Below are 27,792 nucleotides of genomic sequence, written 5' to 3' on the forward strand. Positions count from 1 at the left end.
GTAACGGTCTGCCGCCTCGATTGCCCGTTCTTAATTTAAAATTTAAACGTCGGCGAAAACGAACGCGTTTGTTTTAAACGGCCTATCGTGGAAGATGCGTTTTGTCTTTTTGAGTTAAATTGTCTAGTGGGTTTGTGATTCTGTGTTGTTTTGGTTAGGAAAATGTTTCGTTTAACGGTGAGTTAGTTTTTATATTTTTTTAAATTAAAACAATCAAATTTAAATTATAAAAAAATATAGTTTACTTATACAACATACGCAATGCCTTCCTTAATGCAATTATGCACATTTACATTAAAATAGGGTAGGTACCTAAAATGGCCTCTACATATGTATTAACTCTTTTTGATACCTGGGTCGGTAAACAAAACGTTACTACCTGCCTGTTCTGGTTTATAATCCCTATTTACTAATACTATTCATTAATTAAAGGACCTACAGTTACTTCAAGGACCAAGTATAGAGCGTAATAATAATAATTAGTTTTTGTGTTTATATATTTTGTATTGTTCTGTGAGTGGTTTTGTATTTTACTTTTATAATCATATTAAAAAGTAGCCTAAAGAGAATAATTAGTTTAATTGGTAACACGGTTTCTTAAATATTTAAATTCATTTTTTTAAATACCAATGAATTTTAATTTAAAACAAAACATCTTAATTAATTAGAGCTAGCCATGTATTCACATCAGAACTTTGTTTAGGCTCATGTGACGGATCATGAAAAAACCTGATTTCTTAAATTCACATATGCTATGATAATACACATGTACCTGTCGAACCACTTTATATTATGCAACAAAACCTTAATTCGTTGCTCGTTTTAACAAACAAGTTTAAAAATAATTCCGGTCACGATGTGATATGTCAATTATATGATAACATACATACATACATAATCACGCCTGTATCCCATAAAGAGGTAGGCAGAGTACATGAACTACTAAGTTTCAGTGCCACTCTTTGCAAGAAGGGGTTGAAAGAAATCCAAATTGTGACATTGCAGTGACAGGTTGCCAGCCTCTCGCCTACGCCTCAATTTAACCCATATCCCACAGTCGACTTCTACGACACCCACGGGAAGAAAGGGGGTGGTGAAATTCTTAACCCGTCACCACACCGGGAAGGGGGAGGGGATGATAAATAACACAATATATGGGTATGTACCAATAGTACCCACTTCAAAGCGTGCGGTTGTTTTAAGTATGTGGCGACTGGCGATAATGACTTATGCGTTTTCCGCGCAACTTTGAAAATCTTATGACCGTACCAATGGTGCTCATAGCTCACTACATTGTTTACGTAATTTAACATAATCCTCCATTATATTCGTAAAATACTAGAGCGTTTTCACATTATCCGATCTAATATCGGATGTAGGACCGATATTCTATACCTATTAAAGGCGTCTGAAATCTTTGACATCCTTCCTACACCCGATATCGGATCGGATAATGTGAAAACGTACTTACTCCCCAATAATAATGTTTATAGTCTTAAATTCTGCTGGTTCGAATTAAACTGTTTAATATGGAAACTAAACAGGAATAGAGTTTTGAAATTCAACCAGTTTGCAAACATATACAAACCTATTCATATTCAAGATCCTTAGGCAGCTCAATTATATCAACTAATGTAGGTAGAGTCGAGCCGGATTGAGAAGGGTTGAGTAAACGACATCGACATGAAATTTCATCGAAGTTTGACACTTAAGACGATACAGGAGATGTCAATTCTCCATACAAACGCTCTCGACTATTTCCCCTCTGGTTTTTGAAGATAGAGCAATGATTTTTTCAACACAGATTATTATTATTTTCATCTGTGTCGGACCGTTTTGATTTTTTTGATATTTTTATTTTTAAATACGCTAGAGCCAATCAAAAATTTCCGAAAAAGGCCTTTTTCATTATGGCGCAAAAAAAGGTGTGATACTCAAGATTGGTAACAATTAGCCAAAAAAACTAAACGGTCCGACACAGATTATTTCATTGTTATTCAGATTCTCAAATTTCGTTCCAATTGATTAAGTTTTGAAGGAGGAAACAGTCGAGAGCAGAACCTCGATTTTAAAGATTTTTTCGCAATATCTTTTAACTGAGGTGTTCTTAATGGACATTTTTTTTTCGATAAATCTATTTTATAACATAAGTATATTTAACTAAAATTCCCAAATTGAAAGCGGTGCTACTTTCTATTTTAGCATTTTCGCTCCTGTATCGTCTTAAAATAACATTTGCACCGGCGAGGCTGTCAATCGCTGCTAACTTATCTTGGACTGGCTCTATTTATTTATTTATTATTTTATTTATTATTTAAACAAGTTACACAGCATAACAGTAAAACCAAGGCACTGTGAGACTAAAAAATAAAAACAATAGGTAGGTAGGTCTATGTATGCTGGTAACAACTTATAAGTAATTAAGTATTACCTACGATGCTACTGGTCCGGTCAATATAGCCACTTTCCACGTTATGTAATGACACATCTGCCGTGGCTTCAACTGCTACAGAATTTATTAACTATATATTACCATAATCGAAGGCAAAAATCGTTAACCACGTACTTACGTAATGCGTTTGATAAATAATGTTTTCACACAATAATTTGAATTGTTTGAGTTGTGATGTTCTAATTAGTGACCTAATTATAAATGAGATGACGCTGGATTATTTTTTTGGCGATTAACAATATGAACAAAGCCGTGACGAGTGGAGGAGAATAGGGTAGCCCCTTACTCAGACACGATATATACCTAGACTATTAAAATTATAACTGAAGCCTTATTAAACTAATTTCTCCAAATAATATATATAAGACTGATAGTAGATAGTCATATTATAAATAACTACTGTATTAGCTGAGATGTGTACTATATTTCTGCTAGACTGATCCGGAAAACGGCAACCTCAAATATCGCAATTCGAAGTTAGATATGCCTCAAATATTAGATCCAGATACGATTTGGATCGAATATGTGTGGTGGTCGAAGTGTCGAAATTGACGTGTTTACTTGAAGAAACGTCACTTTTAACACTGATCGATATCACAATCATATCGCAATGAAATTTTTCTCACATTGATCAAAGAGTGGTGGAAACTAGCATCCTTCGTCTGACGCATTGGGCCAAAAGTAGCCTACTTTCCTCCTAGTCAAATTAGTTTCTTTTTAAGAATTGTCAAAACGATTTTGAACGAAAACAATACCCATGATAATACAGCATGCTAATGGCATATGCACATTTATAAAAAATCACAGTAGTGATTGATAATATTATGCTATAGGATTCATTAGCAATTTTCTGGTCGCATTAGCCAGTCATATTTACTTTGACTCATAATATATTATTTGAAATAACTTGAATAGTATTTAATATTTTTAGTTGAATAATACCTGGGAAAGATATAAGGTATATTTTTATAATATATTGAAATCAAATTGATACCCAATTGAGTAAAAAAAAAAAAAAATTTTTACATTACTTCCATCAGTTTTAAGACGCTACAGGAGCGAAAATGCTAAAATGGAACGGAGCGTTCCTTTCAATTTGGGAATTTTAGATAAATATACTAGTGTTATTAACATTATAATTTTTATTTAATAAATACATCAAACAAACAAAAACATGATAAAACTACTTAAAACTAAATACCTAACCTACTTATAAATAAAAAATTTGGCCTAAATCGCCGTCAATGGGCAAGGTACCCAGAAGGCTGGCAGCATTTCCACGCTGTTATTAACTAGATTTATCGAAAACAAATTGTCCATTCAGAACAACTCAGTCAAAAGGTATTGCGAAAAAATCAATAAAATCGAGGTTCCGCTCTCGACTGTTTCCTTCTTTAAAACTTAATCAATCATAACGAAATTTGAGAATCTGAATAACAATGAAATAATCTCTATCGGACCGTTTAGTATTTTTTTTGGCTAATTGTTATCAATTTTGAATACCACACCTTTTTCTGCACCATTATCAATAAGGCCGTTATTGGAAATTTTTGTTTGGCTCTATCGTCTATAAAAATAAGAATATCAAAAAAACGGCAAAAATAGTAATAATCTGTGTTGCAAAAATCATTGCTCTATCTTCAAAAACCAGGGAAGAAATAGTCGAGAGCGTTTGTATGGAGCATTGACCCCTCCTGTATCGTCTTAACCATAACATCCTTTCTTGCCTAGCCACCCGACAACTAATTTAAATATTGTGAGTTTTATTCACACAAAACCTGTTGGGCATTTAGTAAAAAGTGAAATTACTCACTATAGTGACCTACAGACCCAGATCTTCATATTAGCCATTATGTAATGCATATTTACTTCACTTGAACATCCACATGTGATGTGCGTCAATTGAACGGAAATGCATTTTAAATTGAACTCAAAATAATTTGATGCTTCGCGTGTTAATAATTGCAATTTGATAATAATAGCTTTTGTTGGGATAATTGGAATAATGGTATATATTTATACGTATAATTATACATTCTACATTAAAGTGAGGTCGAATTCAGATTGGAAAAATCTATGACAGATGACAGTTTAATTTGAAGATTTACTTTATTTAGTATACAAAAATTACACCCAACATTAACACAAATACACCAAAACAGTAACATTATTCTCATTGAAAAGTTTCATTTAACAAAGGAAGATGCACTCTCGTTCGTGCATAACAAGACGCCAATGTTACATATTAGTCATTACATTTATAATACATTTAATACGGATTTTTAATATTGAATTGTGTTGAATTATAATATTAAATTCGCATACTAATATTGTACCTACCTATACATTTTTTGTATTGATTGACCGAGTCAACGTAGTCGCAGTCAGAAGCTTGTCAGTCTATAACTCTATAATAGGATTATAATGGAAAACTTCACGCTCAAAACCGGACGGTTTCTCTTTATTGTCGTCAATGAATTGCGCCAAAATTGAAAATATTTGTTGCATTAAGGCGTATTCACACTTGCGACAAACACGGCGTCACGGCTCAGCGGGCATACGTTGTTGCGCACCAGGCGGGCACTGACTCGGAAACCCGACTGCGCCAATTATCCACATTTTTGCACGATATTGACGATAGCCTAATTATTGACCAGACTTATCTTCCCTATACATGCAAAAAAACATGTTGTTTTTTCATAATTGATAATAGGCTTGATTGTCTTCCAATTTTGATAATATGTCAAAGTTCAATTTCAAAGTAACATTCGTTTCCGGTTTCAACGCAAATGAGCGTACATTGCACATGCACATCCATCTAAAATATCTAAAATTCGGTATTTTTCATAATAAACATATGAATAACGAGTACGTTTTTTTCACAGATAATTCTCTCAGTAGCGGGATGCATCACTGCAGAAAGCTGGTTTTCGAGAAATTCAGCAGCCACCGATTCTCAAATTCGCTTCGCGATAGAAAACAAATACGACCACACGGGCCCCGGAGCACAAGGGCCTGAATATGCGTACAAAACCTACAAACATCTAGACGAAGCTATACTGGCCTATATGAACGACCCAGATACACATCTTCCAGAACATGAAAAACACAGAGCAATTTATCACTTCACACAACCGGCCTATTATCCTCCATCAAATAGCATTAATCATGTGGAACGTCTTCCTAGATATCAACCGAAAACGGTCGATGAATACACTGGGTACAAACCACAACCACCACAAACCCCCGACATTGATTTCGCTACTTATAATCCTCAAGGAATAGACCATAATGTTGTCACTGACTACACAGGCTGGAAACCATACGAGGTCACAGGCCACAGAAAGCCGATTGACGATCCCTCCTACTATAAACCAAGACCTAGTGAAATAACTTTGAATTACCCAAAAGAGCACACCAAGCTTGGGTTTAAAACGATAAACAGTGAGGTTCGCCCGGTGCATGCGAAGTCGCCAGCACATTTAGCAGACCCTGCGCATGAGTACGACCCGCATCCTCAATATTCCTTCTCTTACGGAGTTCATGTAAGTATGAAATAGAGCATATAATTTTTATTTTTTTATTTTTTTAACTTTATTGCACAAAAGACAAACTTAATGTACAAAAGGCGAACTTAATGCCATGTGGCATTCTCTACCAGTCAACCTTAAGGCAAAGCAGAGAAGATCGTAGGCGGTGCATTGAAAACAAAAGAACAGAAAAAGAAAATCAGAAATCTAAAACATACTTACATCAAATAATACATAAATACATATAATACATAAATATAATTTATGATATATAAATATACTATATATACATAATATATATAATTAATATAATATTAATTATAATTATTATAATTTTGATTAAGACCTATTCAATATTAATTAAATATTTAGTGACTTGGTTTTCAAAAATCCAGTCTTATAAAAATCAAGATAATAAGATGTTCTAACTGAAATTTGAATTAAATAAATCTATGTAAGACCTATTCAATATTAATTAAATATTTACAAAAGGGACCTAAATGTACCTACCTGTATTAAATATTATAAGACCAGGCTCCTATGAGCCGTGGCAAATGCCGGGATAACGCAAGGAGGATGATGATTATGATGACTAATTAATATGTATGTATGTAATGTATTAATAGAGTTCGTATTAAAATATGGTACCTATAGATGTCAACTACAATACAGTCATGTTTATTTATTTAATTACATGTTGACAACAATCAATACACAATAGGCATTTAAAAACAACGTTTTAGTTTTACATCAACTCAGAAACAATCTCACACAATAGCACTGCTACAAACAACAGTTGTTGTCATCAAATCGTTATAATTTCAATCAATCTACCTGCTTCCTCAGACATACAGCTTGATTTAACTTAATAATAATACATAATTAAGGTACCTACGTCAAATATTTGCTCTGGATATGACATGGATCGGATAACTCAGTGACAAAGGTGAAGTTTTAGTTTGATGAAACGTCTTTTTTGACACTGACATAATAATATTTTGACTTAGCTATAATAGTATCTCAACATTATCTTAATGTTCCAATGGGGCCCACAATTGAATAGGTATTAATTAGGTAATATTACTTCAACTACCTACTTGTGAAGCAAAGCGCCTAAATAGAAAACTTAGGCTACATAAACCATTCACGTTATCAGTAATGATAATGTGATTCCTATGGATATCGATTCCGCGAAGGTCTATCTGTAAATAAGTTGAAATTGAAAAATCGACCTAAGAACGCCCACTGCAACGGACAGTTTGAAAAATTGAACAGTTTAAAATGAGCTTGCGAGAGTTCTAATGTCAGCACGTAGTAGAAAGTGTTACTAGTAGCCAGAAGTCATCAGTTTAAGAATTACCATAGAGAAATAATAAGTAACGATCGAGAGTTCACTCCATATGTATCTACAAGTACCTACTTACATCACTAGTCTTACCAAAATATTTATTATTTGCGTAGGTACCTATGTAATTAATATAGTTTGTGGTGACCAGGGCCCGTAACTTTCATGCCGATGACATAAATTTGACGTCACGTTGCATATAGGATGATTCAAGAGTTTTATTTAATAATTAATCATTATTCATCAATCATTTTAATCATGACTTCAAAACTAATCTATTCATAAGTGAAATAATTAATACTAACTTGATACGTGACAAGTAAATTAAATTATTTGTTTATTTTTCATACATATATTTTATTAAATAGTTTTGTTACCATATTTCAATAAATTATTAAAACAAAACCCTTTTCGACTCAAGTAGGTATTAATCATGGGACGCATGAATCTCTTTTGAAGTCATTTGTACATGATTAAATTGACTAATGAACAATGATTAATTATTACAATAAAACTTTATGCAACGTGACGTCAAATTGATGTCATCGGCATGAAAGGTACGGGCCATACATATTTGACATGATTTTTATAGTGACATATTTTGTCACGTGGCAGTACTGAGAAAATGCTACTTGACGTTAGATGTCGACGACATTAATAATAACCGTTTGGCAAAAAAAAAACCGGTGTATGGAAGTGAGCACTAAGCGTACAACTCCTCTCTACGGTATAAAGAAAAAAAACCAGTTTTATTTCACCTAGACACTGCAATACCATGGTATATGTAATTTAATTATAGGTTATAATTTCAACAGCTTTGAACTTCAATAAAATAACATTTATTTATTAACGTTGGTGTAATATTCGAAATCTGAGTTATTGACATAAATCTTAGAAAACATTTCTGAAGTAATACAAAATTTAGTTAGATTCGTCGGTCGTGTGAAAGTGAATCGTGCTCTGTATAAAAAAGTTTATTCAGCGGCATCTGGCGGTGTGAATTGATATTTCACGGTTATACGCGGTCAAGTGCGCATAAATTAGACCTGTCTCAAGTTTTAGCATTTTTATAAACCACTAAAAGTTACTACCCTTATAAAAACACACTATGTACATAAGTTATTGACCGCTGTCGTTAGTCAGTTTATTGTCGGAATTATAAACCAGGTACAAAACAGTACCTAAAATAAAAATATGTTCATGAAATAAAACTATGGAAACGGATTAAATCGCGTATAATGAATTTAAAATACATCCCGACGTTTCGAACTCTTTACAGCGTTCGTGGTCAACGGGTGACTGAGGAAAAATTAAAATGTGCAAAAGCTACCCACTTACAAGAAATATTAACGAACCATGACCACAAATAATATAGATTTCTAAGGCAGGTTCACACACTATTAATAAAGCCAATTATACAATATTCAAAAAATTTTACCATTACTCTGTTAAAAAAAAAAAAAAAAAAAAAAAAAACTGCAAATGTCCAACACCATACAACACAAATGCCTCACAGCCTTCGTCGTGCTTGTTCCATTATCAGATGTACTACTGGATCCCAAGCCGGTTTTTTTTTTTTTTTTTTACAGAGTAATGGTAAAATTTTTTGAATATTGTATAATTGGCTTTATTAATAGTGTGTGAACCTGCCTTAGAAATCTATATTATTTGTGGTCATGGTTCGTTAATATTTCTTGTAAGTGGGTAGCTTTTGCACATTTTAATTTTTCCTCAGTCACCCGTTGACCACGAACGCTGTAAAGAGTTCGAAACGTCGGGATGTATTTTAAATTCATTATACGCGATTTAATCCGTTTCCATAGTTTTATTTCATGAGTAACTATCGCGGTAACCGAAGACAATATTAAAAATATGTTGTTTATTCAGTTATTTTTAAAATGTACCTAATGGTCTGTTACTTATTGGCAATATACTTACACGAATCTCATGGTCGGTCGGCGGAATAGTCAGAATACTCATACAATGAAACATCTTGCGTAAACAAATGATTGTTTTATTTGCTTTACGGATCGTTTGAATAATTGTAGTCATTATTGATGTGAATCACTTCGCAGCTACCTGACTTGATGCAGTTATCTGTTATATCACGACCAACGTTCACCTTTCCGTACGAGTTTTATTGTAATGGGTAGAGAGCGGATCTCAGGTAGCGATTTTTAATATGGATATGACTAGTGCAATTTTTTAATAGGGTCTTACAATATATTATTATTATACATCGCACATCGCAAACTTCGCTGAATAATTAGATTAAATTAATGTTATTTTTGCAACAAACTAAAGAAAAGTATTTTATTCTAAATAAAGGAGTTTGTGTACAGGAAGCGAATTATTTTCATTTTTCTATTCTTTGAGTCGTAATAGAAGTGTGCAATGCGCAGACGAAATATTCAAGAAGAGGAACATAAATAAATAAAAATAAACTATTTAAAAAATTAACAAACATTTATTTATTTATTATCATCATAATCTTTGCCCAATATTCACAAAAGCATCAAAAAGGGTTTTATTTTTATGTTCCGATATATTTTTTTTGTGTGTAGAAAAAAAAAATGCCATATCCATATTAATATTTAAATCGCTACCAGAAATCCGCTCTCTAGTAATGGGTGTTGTAGAAAGTAATGATATGATAAGCCAGCCAGCCAGCGTATTATGATTCCAATTTTATCACTTATCCACGTGGATAAAGCATCCGTCACGCTTTGGCAAGTATGTCAGTGTGAGAGTGACAGTTGTCTTATCCACGTGGACAAGTGATAAAATTGGAAGCATGATACGCCGGCAGGAAGTATCACGAATATTATGATATTCATTATTGACTTAAAACTGAATGTCAATCTCCATCGTCATGTATTATAAAAAAAAAAGTAACGATAACAATTCAAATGATGCATTATTCCGAAGTCGAAACCCCTAACCAACAAACATTCCCATTGACTATCATAAATACGAATTAATATATTAACTCGTGCTAAATAATCGATCTAATAAATCACGTGATATAAATAGGTATTTAAAAGCTAGATTTTGTTTTGCAATCTATCCATGTTCATCAACTTTATTGCACCGTTTCGATCAAGGTATTTCTAATGTTACGAGTACACCTTGGCTTACACCAAATGACCTCGGGTACCTACACGTTTAAGTAAGATTAGGATAATCGATATAAATAAGATGTTAACAACAAATGTGTTTTGAAAAAAAAACCCGACCTGAAGCCCATTTCTCGAAGCTACAAGTTACAATTTACAAGCAGTGGTCAATGTCTAATATGACAAGTTGGAGAGAGACTTCCGCTTGTAACTTGTATAACTTTCAGTTTTGAGAAATGGGCCCTTAGCGGACCGATTTTCATCAAGCATGGCTAAGAACACTTCCTTAATTCAGCTTTCAAACAAAAAAAAAAACAAAATCTAAATCGGACACACACGCAAACAGACGTTTTATTAGCGTTTCTGCGTTGCTTCTTTGTTTGCGTTAAAAATAAAAACCGGCCAAGAGCGTGTCGGGCCACGCTCAGTGTAGGGTTCCGTAGTTTTCCGTATTTTTCTCAAAAACTACTGAACCTATCAAGTTCAAAACGATTTTCCTAGTAAGTCTTTATAAAGTTCTACTTTTGTGATTTTTTTCATATTTTTTAAACATAGGTATGGTTCAAAAGTTAGAGGACGCACTTTTTATACTTTAGGAGCGATTATTTCCGAAAATATAAATTTTATCAAAAAACGATCTCAGTAAACCCTTATTCATTTTTAAATACCTATCCAACAATATATCACATGTTGGGGTTGGAATGAAAAAAAATATCAGCCCCCACTTTACATGTAGGGAGGGTACCCTAATAAAACATTTTTTTCCATTTTCTATTTTTGCACTTTGTTGGCGTGATTGATATACATATTGGTACCAAATTTCAGCTTTCTAGTGCTAACGGTTACTGAGATTATCCGCGGACGGACGGACGGACGGACGGACAGACAGACAGACATGGCGAAACTATAAGGGTTCCTAGTTGACTACGGAACCCTAAAAACTATATTCAACCAGCGTCTTTGCATAGGTATCATATCTATGCAGTTACCTACCAATAAAATACGAAAGATGGAAAGTATTTAAATATCATTTCGAAACAATCACGTGGATAAATGGGAGCAAGCGCAACGCACTGAGTACCTAATTATATTTTTGAGGAATGTATGTTGATTCTAATATTATGCTTCACAATCACAACATGAACGCGCCTCCAAGGCATTTCCCGCTCGAGAAAACGACAAGTAGGTAATCATTTTGTACACCTATTATAACATTTCATAAATTACTAGTACTTATTTATAAAATAGTACGAACAGACAAGGAGAGTAGTAAGTACCTATTACTACTACCATCGAGTATTAAAGAGAGTTACTGTCAAAGTAAAATGTGTAATCAATCACAGTGCATAGACTGCCATCTCTCGACACAGGCTTAAAACTTTTGAACCTCAGTTTTGACAATTTGACCCATGTTCTTAGCTTGATATGTTTTAAAATGTCAAATATTAATATTAGCGCCATCTAGCCGAGCGTACCCCAAATGTGTATCGCCATCTAGCTCACCGTACCTTTTTCTGTATGGTTTTGGGGTACGTTTTTTTCTTAGACTTTATTTGTCTATATTTATTTATTTGTCGAAGTTATATAGGTCTTTGCAACTACTATATACTAAAAAATAATAGGTTTTAATTTTACAGTAGTTGCTTTCAAACATTTGCAACGCCTTACCTTATGATTATGAGTCTGATTATGACATTTTCATATGTAATATCAAGGATTATTTATATTATTTACATACTTTATACTAAGAATCGTACCTCGATTTTTTAGCGCCACCTATATACTATTATTTCGAATAAAACCGTTGGTTCCTTGTGTACCACTGGTTCTCTGTTGCCCACCTTACCCTACCAATAAAATACGAAAGATGGAAAGTATTTAAATATCATTTCGAAACAATCACGTGGATAAATGGGAGCAAGCGCAACGCACTGAGTACCTAATTATATTTTTGAGGAATGTATGTTGATTCTAATATTATGCTTCACAATCACAACATGAACGCGCCTCCAAGGCATTTCCCGCTCGAGAAAACGACAAGTAGGTAATCATTTTGTACACCTATTATATAACATTTCATAAATTACTAGTACTTATTTATAAAATAGTACGAACAGACAAGGAGAGTAGTAAGTACCTATTACTACTACCATCGAGTATTAAAGAGAGTTACTGTCAAAGTAAAATGTGTAATCAATCACAGTGCATAGACTGCCATCTCTCGACACAGGCTTAAAACTTTTGAACCTCAGTTTTGACAATTTGACCCATGTTCTTAGCTTGATATGTTTTAAAATGTCAAATATTAATATTAGCGCCATCTAGCCGAGCGTACCCCAAATGTGTATCGCCATCTAGCTCACCGTACCTTTTTCTGTATGGTTTTGGGGTACGTTTTTTTCTTAGACTTTATTTGTCTATATTTATTTATTTGTCGAAGTTATATAGGTCTTTGCAACTACTATATACTAAAAAATAATAGGTTTTAATTTTATTATGAGTCTGATTATGTCATTTTCAATTTCATATGTAATATCAAGGATTATTTATATAGGATTTACATACTTTATACTAAGAATCGTACCTCGATTTTTTAGCGCCACCTATTAAATATATACTATTATGACAATTGACACTGATGATGCCTACAAATTTATTTTTTTAAATTGTGTATTGACGTGATATCATGATTTTAAAATAAAGAAATATGCCATTTGTTCTTATAAAAAATAAAAACACGCAAAAATATTTGGGGAAAATATGATTGTGGCCACTTTGAGGCTGCGAAACAGCGCCATCTAGTTTTAAGCCTAAAGGCCCATACATTTCAGGGGTACGCTGTTTTGTATGGGCTTTGTCAGTCCATCATTAAATCGTTCTTATTAATACCTAGTAGGTACCTACATATTTTTATTCAGGAAAAAACAATGAATATCCCTTTTTATTCACGCAAAAACCTTTCGCCTTTGAAATCTCCATTTAAAGATTTGAAATGAAACGAATAAACATTACTACACTACAGGTAAAGTCAAATTTATAGCCCTGCCACGCCACCAATCATTTAAAACCTCTGTCACATTCTGTTCTATCATAGTTAACTATATCATAACTCAATGACAACTTTGACCTTATCTAACTATAAAAGGTTAATGATTACAGGCCATATCATTGTCAAAACATGCCTATTGTCGACATGCCCAAACGCAGGTATTTGTTAATGAAATCTCACAGACAGTAATTATATCTTAGTTCAATCAATTTGACCATGAGTGAAGCACGACTTTAATAGGTTATGTGGTTTGTACATTGTTTTAATTTGACCACACAAGCTTAATTGTCTTTTCCCCTCACTAGCTCGGAAACACTTGTTTTGTCCTTTAATACCAGCGGGTAAAAACGCATTTTATCCACTAGTGGGTAAAGTAATTTGACCTTGAATATAATCAAATTCAGTTCAGTTTTTAAAATTAAATGGCTTCAGTCCATTGGGACTATTTCGCCAGTGTCAAGGTGATATGAGCTAATATTAGTAATTTTTGTACGGTAAGTACGACATTGTACGGTGACTTAGCACTTGTAAATTGATAGCTAGATTTTACAAGAGCACGTGGACTACCGGCCGTTTACGACAAAAAAGAGGCTAAACGCGTTTCGAGAACAATTCTTCATCAGCTTCTCACTACACCATTAGTTTACTGCATAATACGCTATCAATATTACACTTTAAACAACATTAATGAGTAAAAGAAAAATAAATTATTCACGACACGAAACCGCTATGATGGCGTCCCAACCGGAAGTCCATATAATCAAATTAACTGCTTTAAAATTGATAAAAGTAGGTGAATCTAGTAATAAAGATGATTTACCACCTGTGAAACTACTGGAGGCAGTGATAAACGCATTTTTGCGTTGTAGTTTCCTCGCTGTAGTGAGGGGAAAAGTTTTGTGTTACACTCGGGTGCAAATGTATTTTACTTCTCGTGTGTTAAAAAACTCGCAAGTTCAGGATTCTATTTTCGAACCACTCGCTTCGCTTTTTCAACTATAGAATCCTTTCACTTGCTCGTTTTTCAATTCCACACTCGGCGTTAAAATACAACTTTGCCCCCTTGTATAACAAATAACTATTATATTCTCTTTATTAGGTATAAGGTAAAATGATAACATAATTACGAACTTACCACATATCTTTTGATTGGCGATTTCACGATGCCAGCGATATATTCTATGGATTTAAGTATTTACTTATTACACAGAAAAAGTTTGTTGCCTTTTTATTGCCAACTGACAAAACAAAAACTATAGTAACCTAACCACAAAATTAACATTTTGAAAAACCCCCTGACATAGTGGACCGATTTTCATGAAACATGGCTAAGAACACTCCCGACTAATTCAGCTTTCAAACAAAATAAACTAAATCTAAATGGGTTTATCAGTTCGGGAGCTACGATGCCATAGACAGACACACACAGAAACAGCCAGACAGACGTACAGACCGGCAGACATACAGACAGACAGACACGTCAAACTTATAACATCCCGTCGTTTTTACAGACGTAATTAGTCTAAATATTTTGTGTCTGTATATTTTTGCCTAAGTAGTTTGAATTTTCAGTTGCAATTGTTTTTGCGACGATCAGTAATTTAAAATAAATACCTATGATATCTATTAATATAAATAATATCGGCCCTATACCGCCTAAATAAAAGTAATACAAGATTAATTTTTTTATCAAACCGCACGTAGGTGATAACAGTAAGCTCGCGGTTTTCAATCGGCGACGCAACCTTGCCAAAAATGCGATAATTGCGATCGGTTATGACATAGCTTTCAATGGCGGAATGCCTGCGAGGCTGCTTGCTTCTGGGGAGGTCGTAGGCCTACCACCTGTTATATTAAATTACATATTCTACTATCTCGATCGATCCGTCTACATTATTAGGTACCAATTCACGACCTTCAATCATCTGAGTAATATTAGGTACTACATTTTTTTTGTAGGCGCAAATTAGACTAATTTCAATTAAGTAGTTTTTATGAAAGTTGAGGTTAGGTGAGTGGTGAATGTTGTTCGGTTTGATTATGTAATTATGTAAGTACCTTAAGTTTTTAGTACCTCTTCAGTTGCAGAAAAGAATTAAACTATAGTCCAATCAACAGTCTAGGGGTCGACTTATAATAATAATAGTCCTTTGCTTCTATGACAGATGTATTAAGCAGGGATCAACTTATGTAAGTCATAAAGCCACAAATCAGTGACAAACATTTTTCATGAAATATTGGAGAAAATGTGAAATTGTATTAACAATATTTCTCAATGTTTCTTATCTCGCCAATAAGAACTATGGCCCTATCCCACAAAACTTACACAATTGACAAATGGTATCCGTATATTATGGCAATTTTTTAATTTTATTTTATTGGTATTCAGGGTAACAACAGCCGAGCATCGCCAGTTACGTGGCATGGGGAACCAACCAAGCGTGTCAGAAGTTCTAGGACCGTGTCTCCTACGAGTAGTACGAGTACGTGTAGGGTGTCGAAAGTTTCAAACACTACAGTAGGTTTACTTACTCTAAATCTGTAATTAAACGTACAATCTGTTATGTGACAAGCTAATATATGTTGTTTCTAAGACCTAATCTATTTCATATTATTAAATTAAAACGGGACTTAATCGCGTAAAACTTACGTTTTATATTTAACGCGACGTTTCGGACATGACATTACGTCCGTGGTCACGGGTAGACTGGCTGGGAGTTGTATCAACATCTTCTAGCTGTACGAGTTTTTCGAACTACCCGCACTTGATTGTCATCAGTCACTTTTACGCTAGGGTTGCCACTCTGCCTACATACAACACTCACGACATCCGATGGTATGGGACGGGAAGTTTTCTCACGTTTACACTTGCTAATCACTGGATTCCACGAAGATGAAATCACTTGCCCTTCATTTTGATTGAAATTACGATGTTTCCTGATTTCAATCGCTTCACGTACTTTCCTGCTATAGTAAAGACGTTCAGTTGAAAGGACTTTGGGATTATGCAGTTCAATCCAGTGGTTCGTGGAATCCAGTGATTAGCAAGTGTAAACGTGAGAAAACTTCCCGTCCCATACCATCGGATGTCGTGAGTGTTGTATGTAGGCAGAGTGGCAACCCTAGCGTAAAAGTGACTGATGACAATCAAGTGCGGGTAGTTCGAAAAACTCGTACAGCTAGAAGATGTTGATACAACTCCCAGCCAGTCTACCCGTGACCACGGACGTAATGTCATGTCCGAAACGTCGGGTTAAATATAAAACGTAAGTTTTACGCGATTAAGTCCCGTTTTAATTTAATAATATGAGCGAAGATCGTGTTAGTTTAAATCTAATCTATTTCACTATTAATTTTTGTTCACTGTCACTCGTACTAAACATTTCAGAATCTAGTCGAATGATGCTAAGTACAATATACGTATGCTACCTAATTTGTTTTAAAAACTATTAAAACCAGATTTCATGTGCATTTCATAGGCTTATTTTACTTAGAATCGAGAGAAGTTTACAACCCATCATTAAAAAAAGATTTCCCTAAATATCCGTTCCATAACTCCGTTTTAGTTAGAATATATTACAAAATTGAATATAAGCTTGAGCTCAAAAAACCCAAATATGACATGATCTGAGAGAGTCGAGCCTTCCGCCTCTACATATTTTAGAAAAAACTATTAATACTCTCTTTATTAATACACATCTAGAAAATTGTCTAGTGAATTGTTTTTTAATTCGAGTACACAGATTAGTTGTTTTCTAGTCACTTACAAATTGGTTAGTTTTTCCGGAACATTTGTCGTGTTTAATGTTTTGTATTACATTACAATAAATTGTATATTGTCGATGCACGCATTTGTCACCATTTGTGTTATTACAAACTTCTAACTTGACACTTATAAATTGTAATTGTAAGTTGTGTGGGACTGGGCGCAACCACTCTGTGATCGTATTGGCCATAGATATTTCTTCTTTCGTTCGACTGATAATATAGCCACTAAAACTAATTGGAACTGTATGACTAGTCTTCATCTCAATTTAGTGAATTCTTTGATAAATTAACTGAATCTTTTCAGTCGAATAACTAATGCACTTTTGCAAAAAAAATGTGATAATAGTAGAAGTCAATGCTATAATAGTATTTTATACAATCGTGATATAATACAAAGCTTTTCAGTCGAGTACCATGTTTAGGCCACGAAGCTTGCTGAGTACGGTACGAGAGTGAAAAGCTTAATTATATCACTATTGTATACAATACTTTTTCTACGAGTCATCATCTTCATCATCAATGGACGGAAATATCATCATTCATGCAAGTTAAAATTAATGCTAATGGCGTCGTTCACCGTTGTATCAACATCGAATTACCTAGCAACCAATTGTTTGTAATAACCGTCTCTGATTGGCCGATAACACGACAGATAAAAAAAATGTGTTTCAGATGCAGACAAATTTGCCAGGTATCGCAAATTAGGTATAGAAATTGTATGAAGTTCTATTTTTGAAATTATTACAGTTAACTTAAAGTCAACTATAATGAGATTATTATAGTTGAGTCGGAACTGCCATAGAGTATCCAACACTGAAAAGTTAGCACTTATAGTTTAGTCTGTGGTGTCCTAATTGACAGATTACAGTCGACGAGTAGAAAAAATTCTTAACAGTTGTTTCGTATCCATGTTTAATATAATTTATTACAATTTGATGCAACCGACCCTTCATCGAATGAGTAAATAGGTATTACCTAATATTAACTCAAGAAATGTTTGAAAACAATTTTAAAGTTTTTAATTAATTATGTTTTACCTTCGCATTCCTGAAACAAATTAAGAATTAAATAAACACACATGTGTGTAAAATATAATTATTTCATGTGCTTATAATATAATTATTTCATTTCATAATCAAACCTTGTCCTCAAACAACTATCGTCTTCAACAATCTTGCAAAAGAATAACTAGAGCAATGCCAATCGATTACACAAAATGCCATACCATCCATTACCGCTTCCTCGGTGTAGTTTGGAATCATTTAATGTTAGACGCGCAACGAATATTATGTGAAAAAAATGGTAGTTAAAAGCCCGCAAGCTTGACCAAATTCCACCTTCATATACAAACGGAGTTTCGTTCTCATTTTAAAACTCCATATTGTATTGTAATGAAACTTTGCACATACTTACATACAATGACATGAGATATTTTATATTTGTAGCCAAAATTAATTTATGTATATTGTTACAGCTTTTAAAACAAAAAACCGGCCAAGAGCGTGTCGGGCCACGCTCAGTGTAGGGTTCCGTAGTTTTCCGTATTTTTCTCAAAAACAACTGAACCTATCAAGTTCAAAATAATTTTTCTAGAAAGTTTTTATAAAGTTCTACTTTTGTGATTTTTTTCATATTTTTTAAACATATGGTTCAAAAGTTAGAGGGGGGGACGCACTTTTTTTTCCTTTAGGAGCGATTATTTCCGAAAATATTAATATTATCAAAAAACAATCTTAGTAGACCCTTATTCATTTTTAAATACCTATCCAACAATATATCACACGTTGGGGTTGGAATGAAAAAAAATATCAGCCCCCACTTTACATGTAGGGGGGGTATCCTAATAAAACATTTTTTTCCATTTTTTATTTTTGCACTGTTGGCGTGATTGATATACATATTGGTACCAAATTTCAGCTTTCTAGTGAAATGAAATGAAATGAAATGAAATATTTATTTTCCAAGTAGGCATATTACAATGCGCTTATGAACGTCAAATAAAACTACGCCGGCTCTAACCCTACGCCTCAGCCTCGAGAAGATTTCAGTCCCCCCTCAGTTGGAGGAGGGTATCCACTATGGGACCGGCAAGAAACTCGGCGGGCCACTTCTTTTCAAAACATTACATCTTATATTTAACATGCATTAAAAAAAAAACAAGGTACAATTTAATAAGCAAAAGTATTCATAAAAAAAAATATTAACACAAGAAATTATACAAAGTACAAAGCTATTATGATTATTAATAAGAGATGTTAGAGATGTATAGAGTCTCTAAGTGTCAAAGTACATCTAAAAAAATTATACATGAAGAAAAAAACCGAATAACTAAAATAACTTTAGAGTTGTAAAAGACTCTTGTTGTCTTAAGCAAAGGAAAAAAAAAATATATGTATACTTAATCTACTTTTTTCCTTGGAGATGTATATGGTCTCCAAGAGTCAGAAAGAAAAATAAACAAACAAGGACCGAACAGAGTGCCTCAACGTAATCTCATTCAAAATTAATGTTACATAGAATAGCATAGCCCCTATTAGCTGAAACAGACCGGTCTTCACAAACAGCACCCGTTCACGAATATGGCGCGCATAGTGCTTACGGTTACTGAGATTATCCGCGGACGGACGGACGGACGGACGGACAGACAGACATGGCGAAACTATAAGGGTTCCTAGTTGACTACGGAACCCTAAAAACTCACTATTCACTAGTCCCTGTGTGGTGACGGGTTAAGAATTTCACCACCCCCTTTCTTCCCGTGGGTGTCGTAGAAGGCGAGTATGGGATATGGGTTAAATTGTGGTGTAGGCGAGAGGCTGGCAACCTTTCACTGCAATGCCACAGTTTCGTTTTCTTTTAACCCCTTATTTGCCAAGAGTGGCCCTGAAGCTTTAGTGGTTTCATGTGCTCTGCCTACCCCTTTATGGGATACAGGCGTGATTGTATGTATGTATGTATGTATTTTTTAATTACTTTTAAACATTTTTAACTATGGTATTTGAATGAATTTCCATTTTTAAACTAATTTCCGCTTTAGATATATATACTAGTACCTCATGTTATTGTATGTGCGAAATTTTACAATCCAACACGTATTTTTTAATTGAGATCATAACTACATACGTTTGTATGGAGAACCAATCTTGCTGGAGGCTCTTAAGCGTTCACTTTCACTCTTGTGTCCAGGGTCATAAAGTTCAATAGAGTTCGTTGGTAGTCGGAAGTCGTGAGGTATTCTGGACGTTACGCAATCGGAGTACTTGACTGTCAAGGCAAGTAGGCTCGGTCAGTGGAGATATAATTTTCCTGTTTAAAAAAAACTACTTACAGATACTAAAATGTATTAGGTACTCACAATCAAACAAAGAGTACAAAGAGTAGAATAGTAGATAAACGAAAAGCATTATAAATATTCATTAGGTACCTGCTCGCTAATCACTATTGCAATAAATCCTTCCGAGGTTCACTTCCCGAGTTATCTCTAGGCACGTTGATGTATGGAGTTATAAAGTTTTTGTTTGAAGAAACGTTTCTTTTTAAACTGACATATCCTATCTATATCGTATCCGGAGTTAATTTTTGACGATTATCAAGTTGAAATCGGGCCGCCAATTAACGCGTTCGTTCACTGACAAGACAATAAGTATTATACGAACTTACCTACATATTAGTGGCAGGAAAAAAAGGGAAATCGTATTTTTCTGGTATAAGTACATCATCATCATCATAATTTTTATCAATTAAACTGTACAATGATTCACATTCTATGATCACGATTATATTTAGGTATCAATTAATTTTAGCAGCTACTCGTAATGGTTATGAAATGGTAACAATTATGGCTCAGTAACGCACAGCAGGTAATGGAGTCAACACGGAAAGATTATTGGTATAACGGAACTCTTTTTAGGGTTCCGTAGTCAACTAGGAACCCTTATAGTTTCGCCATGTCTGTCTGTCCGTCCGTCCGTCCGTCCGTCCGCGGATAATCTCAGTAACCGTTAGCACTAGAAAGCTAAAATTTGGTACCAATATGTAAATCAATCACGCCGACAAAGTGGTAAAATAAAAAGTGGAAAAAAATGTTTTGTTAGGGTACCCCCCCTACATGTAAAGTGGGACTGATTTTTTTTTCATTCCAACCCCAACGCGTGATATATTGTTGGATAGGTATTTAAAAATGAATAAGGGTTTACTATAATAATTTTTTGATAATATTAATATTTTCGGAAATAATCGCTCCTAAAGAAAAAAAGTGTGTCCCCCCCCCTCTAACTTTTGAACCATATGTTTAATAAAAAATATGAAAAAAATCACAAAAGTAGAACTTTATAAAGACTTTCTAGGAAAATTATTTTGAACTTGATAGGTTCAGTAGTTATTGAGAAAAATACGGAAAACTACGGAACCCTACACTGAGCGTGGCCCGACACGCTCTTGGCCGGTTTTTTACATAATGAAATAGAACGCATTGGTATGATGAAATAAATTAGTCTAGACGCATAAAAAATAGAGCTGAAAAAGCAAGCTGAGTATATTATTTCTTATCTGACAATTAATTGCATTTTTCAACTCTGTATAATGGCTTCATTTTTATGGCGTAAATATTTTAAGACTAGCAGTTTATATTTTAAGCTCGGAAAATACCAGCACTCTACCTTTAAATACTAGGTATATACAATTTGGCCAATTTGCAAACGATTATCGATTTAAAATAAGTAGACTTATCAGTTTAATAATTTTCTCCTTCAATTAATGTTACCACAATATTATTAGAAATTGTCATAATTTTTATTTAACTCAATTGCATTGCATGACATTGCAGTATTTGGTGGCTAATTAGGTAGGTAATTGGATTTTTCACTTCCTTCTAATACTATAACAATTTCTCGACCTTGGGAAGTACCCAGTGAATGATAATGGCACGCATATTGGCCTCGGGGCATTGCGATTTTATCCTCACTCTGGCCTCGACTTACGTCAACCCCAAGGAAAACGGAAACGGGATATTGAATATATGTATAATTAGATATAAGTTAAATAAGGCGTTAAAAGTCTTTAAAAAGATATGTGAGAGAAAACATCCACCAGTGCCAGTGTGACCCAGACCCAGGTGGCCGATCGGTTGTTAGGCATCTTTCGCGACTAGTATTTAGTAGGTACTTACCTTACGTTATTTTAATTACAGCCACGGGTACTGGTCTTGTTCATTTTTACTTTCATATACTTATGTAATTAATTCCAGTATACAAGTATGTACTAAATTAGTTATTAATTAACTTTATGAATATTTTTTATTGTATGTACATAAGTAATCAAGTCATTGGTTATACCTCTAACAATGAGATCTCTTCAAATCATACTGGTATAATTTACACATTAAGTGTTTTATTAACCCCTCAGGTGGCAGAGCTACAAGTTGCATAGGGGAGAAGTGGCGCGGTCATTTTAAAAAACATTCCGTTAAGTGGCAGGCGCCGGGAGCCGGACTCTGGGAAAAACAAGCTGTTAAGTGGCAGGGACCGGCTCCCGGACCCCGTGCGACGATATACCTAAATATATAAATAAAACCGTCTAAAACTATATCTAGCTTCCTCATACATGCACGAACCATTCGTCACTAAACAAGCATTCAGTAAAGGTTCAACACCTTCAACTTCAAAACAACTTGAAATATGACCCAATTTGATTGGACCATCCGCCTGCCATGTTTGAGACACGTGTTTAAAAACCGTCTTTTTCGCAAAAATTGTACTGTAATATATTAAAAAAAGAGATATAAGTGTAAATAAATGTATATTTAAGTCCCTGAATTACTTTTTTCTCCAATTTACTGTTTTTTTGCCTAAATAAAGTTACTTTAATAAATGGAAGTGGAAAATGTAGCCATCTGAGATTTGATCGAGTCTAGCAAAATTCACATAAATGGAATGTTTTTTTTTTCTATGGAATGATTTTAGCCGTTTCATAATGAATCCAGTGATATATGGTTTATGCACAACATCCCTACATTTTTTGAGTAATTATAATTTTTGTAACATAAGTAACATTCGCGATGACCACCCGTGAGGGCCCCGCCACTCAAGGGTAAACTTTTTCTGTCATTTTAGCGGTATCCTTGCCACTCAATTAAGCAAATTATAAAAATTCGCATTGATGCAATCAATTATGAAATTTTAGTAAAATCATGAACACGGCAAATATCAATACGTAGATTGGCCGCCACCGGGCCAAATGAAATCATTTACAAGAACTCGCAAAGAAACTGCGGCGTGACGTTATCTTCATCTGATACCATTGACTTGACACTGGCTCCCACGACAAGAGACCCTGCCCTGTATTGCAAATATTGCAAAATTTGGCACAACATTGTGCTTTAATCAAATCATACGTATCATAATTAAACCCACTCTTTTTTGTTGCGTAGAGACTGACACAGTTGACCTTAATGTCCTGTATCTCCTAGGCCCAAACCATCACAAGATTAATAAATTAAATTTAACCGCCGACGGTTTGGTTTTGTCCCCGTTTCCTTTTGTCTTGGCGGGACAGGGGCATACTAAGTGTCCACAGTACAGACATACTAACGAGTATTAAACGTTTAATATAATAAGTCTGACCTATTTCGCATGGTTAAAAAGCAACGCATAGTAAAATAATTAAAGTTAAAAAGGCACCATTTTAACAAGAACGCACTTCAATTTCATCACAGCTCACCCAACCGTTGCGGTAAACGACTTGATACTATCAGGTAGCCAAACGTATGTGCCTTCTGAGGGCGAAGGTCAACTCTCCATAATTGGTACATCACTAACCTGCATACACGAAACCTGAGATTAAACGTAAAACAATAGTGTTATTTGAGAAACAACTAAGATATAGAATTATACCTACGTTTCACATGTGAGTTATAATTTTACCTGAGTGATAAGATTACCGGTTTTAAAATGTCGAAATATTGAATGAGGTTCATTATCCGGTGAAAGGCAAGGCTTTAATTGTACATAGAAACAATGTAAAGGGCGGCTGTATTGCTTGTATTAGTTATCATTGTTTAAAACCAGTTTAAGGTACAATTCTAAAATACTGGACAAAGTGAATAATTTATCATTTCTGAGACTAAGGGCCAGTTGCATCAACCACATTTGACAGACACATCATCGTCACGCAGCAGATGTCTATGGAACTTCCCATACGATAAAATTTAACGAACGCTTTAACGGTGACAGAAGGTTTGATGCAACCGGCCCTAAATAATTTTGGATGAAGAGGAAGTGAAGTTTGCTTACTAGCATATATTTTAAATTAAGACCAAAAAGATAATATTCACCTCATCCGCTCTAGCTTTTTTATAAGTTAGTAAGTTGATTAAGATAACGGTACTTATACAATTTACGACTTACAACCATATAAGCATGTATATGTTTATTAACATATTTGTTGTGTGTGTGTGTGTGTGTGTGCTTCTGGACAAGGCCCTCCCTCTTTGTTTACAATCCCCCATGCAATCTTGCTCAGCGCGAGCGAGATCAAGCTAATCCAACTTCCCACGTTTCCAATTAGTCCCGCCATCTCTTGACATTATAAGATACCAAAATTCAAAATGGCTGCTTTCAATTCCAGGACAAAGGCACCGGTGACTCTAAGTCAGCTCACGAGACGCGTGACGGCGGCACCGTACGCGGCTACTACACATTCATGGACGCGGACGGCAAGCAGCGTACTGTCCACTACACTGCTGATGACAAACGAGGGTTCAGAGCTAATGTGCAGCGCACTCATACGAACAAGCAATAGTGTGGGGTGGAGTGCTAAAGGGCAGCCTACCGTGAACTACATCGCCAAAGCACTAATACGCCATAAATATGTGAGAGATCGTACACCTTTGGGAACACTCCACACTGTTAGCGCCTTTTGAACGTCTGCATCTCGGTATCTCGTGAACTCTTTGGCTCCTGCTCGACGCAATGGCAACATTTTTGCCATAGCCCAGACTAGACGCCAACGTTCAATAGTCACTTGTCTCTTACTTTCATACTACACAAGAGTTTTAGAACAATGATTCCAACTATGCAGTCTAGCATTTTACAGACCTAGCTATAATCTACAACTTACGCTAAAATACCACATCTATGGCCAAAACCGACTGTTTTTTTGACCGATTAGTTTACCTATTGTTTAAAGATTTGAGTTTTAAATCCTTCTTTCATAAAATTAGAGTAGGTAACAAATAGAATGGCAATTTGTAGAATTAGGCGAAAGCCTAAAAAAATAATCACACTAGATTTTGTAATTAGTAAATATATTACAGCTAAGTCATAAATACATATGTATGTCTTATTAGACCATAATACTAGTATTTTTACTCAATATATTTAAATAGAATTGAATGTGTGCTAGCTACCATGTTATAATTATTGTTAAGTTTATATTTCATTACGTCAAGCTTGCCATGCTCTTTATTTTGTTGATTTGTATACAATTCTGCTTAAAACAACAAAAACTTTTATAAATGTTACACCATCTTTTTTACTTCATTGACACTTGTTTATATTTTTGTACTTACATCTTTAAGTTCTAAATAATAATTAGGAATAGAACCTCATAATTGTATTTCTACATACATAAGTAAATAAATGACTATTGTTTAACGAGTGAAATAAAAATGTAAGATTAGGATTTTAACCAATTTTAACAGGCTTTTAAAATGTATTAGAACTGTAATTTCTGGCCCGATTTTTATTATTTACTGTTGAAACAATTCTTCGTGGTGCTTTTTAGACGGTTTGGAAACTTTTTACCGGCTTTAAAAATTCCGTTGCAATTAGTAGTGTGGCAAAAAGAGTAGAAAATAATAGGGGCGCCACCGTCTATGCAAACCGTTTTGCATATGGCAACTAATCGGACAATTGACTAAATGACAATTACTATGTTCAAAAAAATTAGAACTTTTTTGACAAGCTGTATGTCCTAATAGAAGAGCAATTCCCGAAAAGTTTGTACATTTGGATCACGTCTCCGATTTTGATAAAAATTGGTAGGCTGACAGAGTCCATGATGATGAGCAAGATCCAATAGGTTTCCTAAAATGTCCTAGGTAGTTTGTATGAAACCTTCCTTTTTTGTTACCAGATTTTATACATTTTCGGTAACAAAAAAGAAAGTTTCGGGAATTGCTGAGAAATACAATACTATACAAAAATATTACGAATAATAAAAAAAGTGTCCAATTGTCCCCTACCTTACTGTGCCGTAAGCACCCGAATTGATCTGAGTACCAATTCATTGTATCAAATTTATTCCCTAACAAGCATTCAATAAATTAGTCCTATTCTAATTAGATATCCAATCACTGGAACAATTACCTTGGCTTAATTATCTTAAGATTTTTTTATGAATTAAAGTCATTGTGATGAGGCTTTTTATGTAAGATAGAAGGTAATTTTTATTTCTTCATACGAGTAGCTTTTATTTTTGAGAAATAAGTAAACATACAATTTTGTGTATGCAGTGCTCACTAAATACTTTAAAAAAAATTAGTGTCATAAGTTTTAAGCGAACCTTATAGACTATTACACACCATATATATACAATTATACATGGTGTAACATAAGGGAAACCTAATAATTTTAACACCATAAGTATTCTATATCACATTTCAAGACTAAAATGTCTTATTTCGTAGTTTCAGAGTCCTAACATTAATAAAAAACTTCTTAATATTTTTCAGCCCAAAATACTTTTTTGATAGCGATGATGTCATTATGGGGCATAATATACTATCGTTATTGATAAATGTCAAGTGACAAGTCACATATTGCAAAAGTAGGTTTTAAGAAGAAAGAAGAAATATATTAATTCAGTTTAAGAGCCAGTTTCACGAATGACATTTACTTTTTCAGTGAAAATACAATCCAAAATAAAGTTAAAAAAAATTACAAAAATTACTTAAACAACAATTTTTTACCTTCTTTTGACCTTAGAGATGCGTGTGGTTAAAATCTTTCGGGTTCCACGTATTTTACAGTGTCTCAGTGTGTGTGTGTCAGTGTCAATATCTTCTTTATTTAAGTAGGAAAGCTATATTCGGAGTGAGAACTGACCACTCTGTGATTACGTATTTTTTGTTATTCTCTAGGTAAGTAATGATCAATCACGTGCCGGTACTATGTTTATGTACTTAACAATAGTTAATCAATGAATGTGTGGTCTGTCATTTGTTTTCAATTGTGTTATGACTGTATAAATGATGTAACATATGATGTCAAATCTTACCTAATTTACGTGTAGTACATTCAGACTAAAGTTCTGTTTTAAAGGTTGTGTTAATATTTTACATTAAGTAAGTATGTATGTATGCACATGATTAAGTGTAATAAATTATTTATATTTTATAATTTTATATTATTTGTTCACCCCCAGCAAAATGTACCTACTCTTGCACGGACAGGTGTACGAGTATGGCAAATAGACTTCAATAAAATTCTAGGTTATGAAATTAGAAATGGATTTGATCTGCAAGTAGGTATACA

General features: G+C 34.1%; 1 protein-coding gene across 1 annotated transcript; it reads left to right on the forward strand.

Moving 5' to 3' along the window:
* The first annotated feature begins 10 nt into the window (after positions 1 to 10).
* Positions 11 to 27,646, forward strand: LOC125242304. Its single transcript, XM_048151070.1, has 3 exons — positions 11 to 177; positions 5,338 to 5,997; positions 24,884 to 27,646. Exons 1-3 carry the CDS (start codon positions 163 to 165, stop codon positions 25,055 to 25,057), a joined length of 849 nt encoding a protein of 282 aa, XP_048007027.1. The 5' UTR covers positions 11 to 162; the 3' UTR covers positions 25,058 to 27,646.
* Positions 27,647 to 27,792: the final 146 nt, after the last annotated feature.

Source organism: Leguminivora glycinivorella, chromosome 2 (genome assembly GCF_023078275.1).
Source record: "Leguminivora glycinivorella isolate SPB_JAAS2020 chromosome 2, LegGlyc_1.1, whole genome shotgun sequence".
NCBI classification, from domain to species: domain Eukaryota; kingdom Metazoa; phylum Arthropoda; class Insecta; order Lepidoptera; family Tortricidae; genus Leguminivora; species Leguminivora glycinivorella.

Bases quoted from the DNA above. Each gene is read 5' to 3' on its own strand.
- LOC125242304 (XM_048151070.1), top strand. The intron at 5,998-24,883 runs GTAAGTATGAAA...TTTCAATTCCAG, and splicing joins CCTTCTCTTACGGAGTTCAT to GACAAAGGCACCGGTGACTC.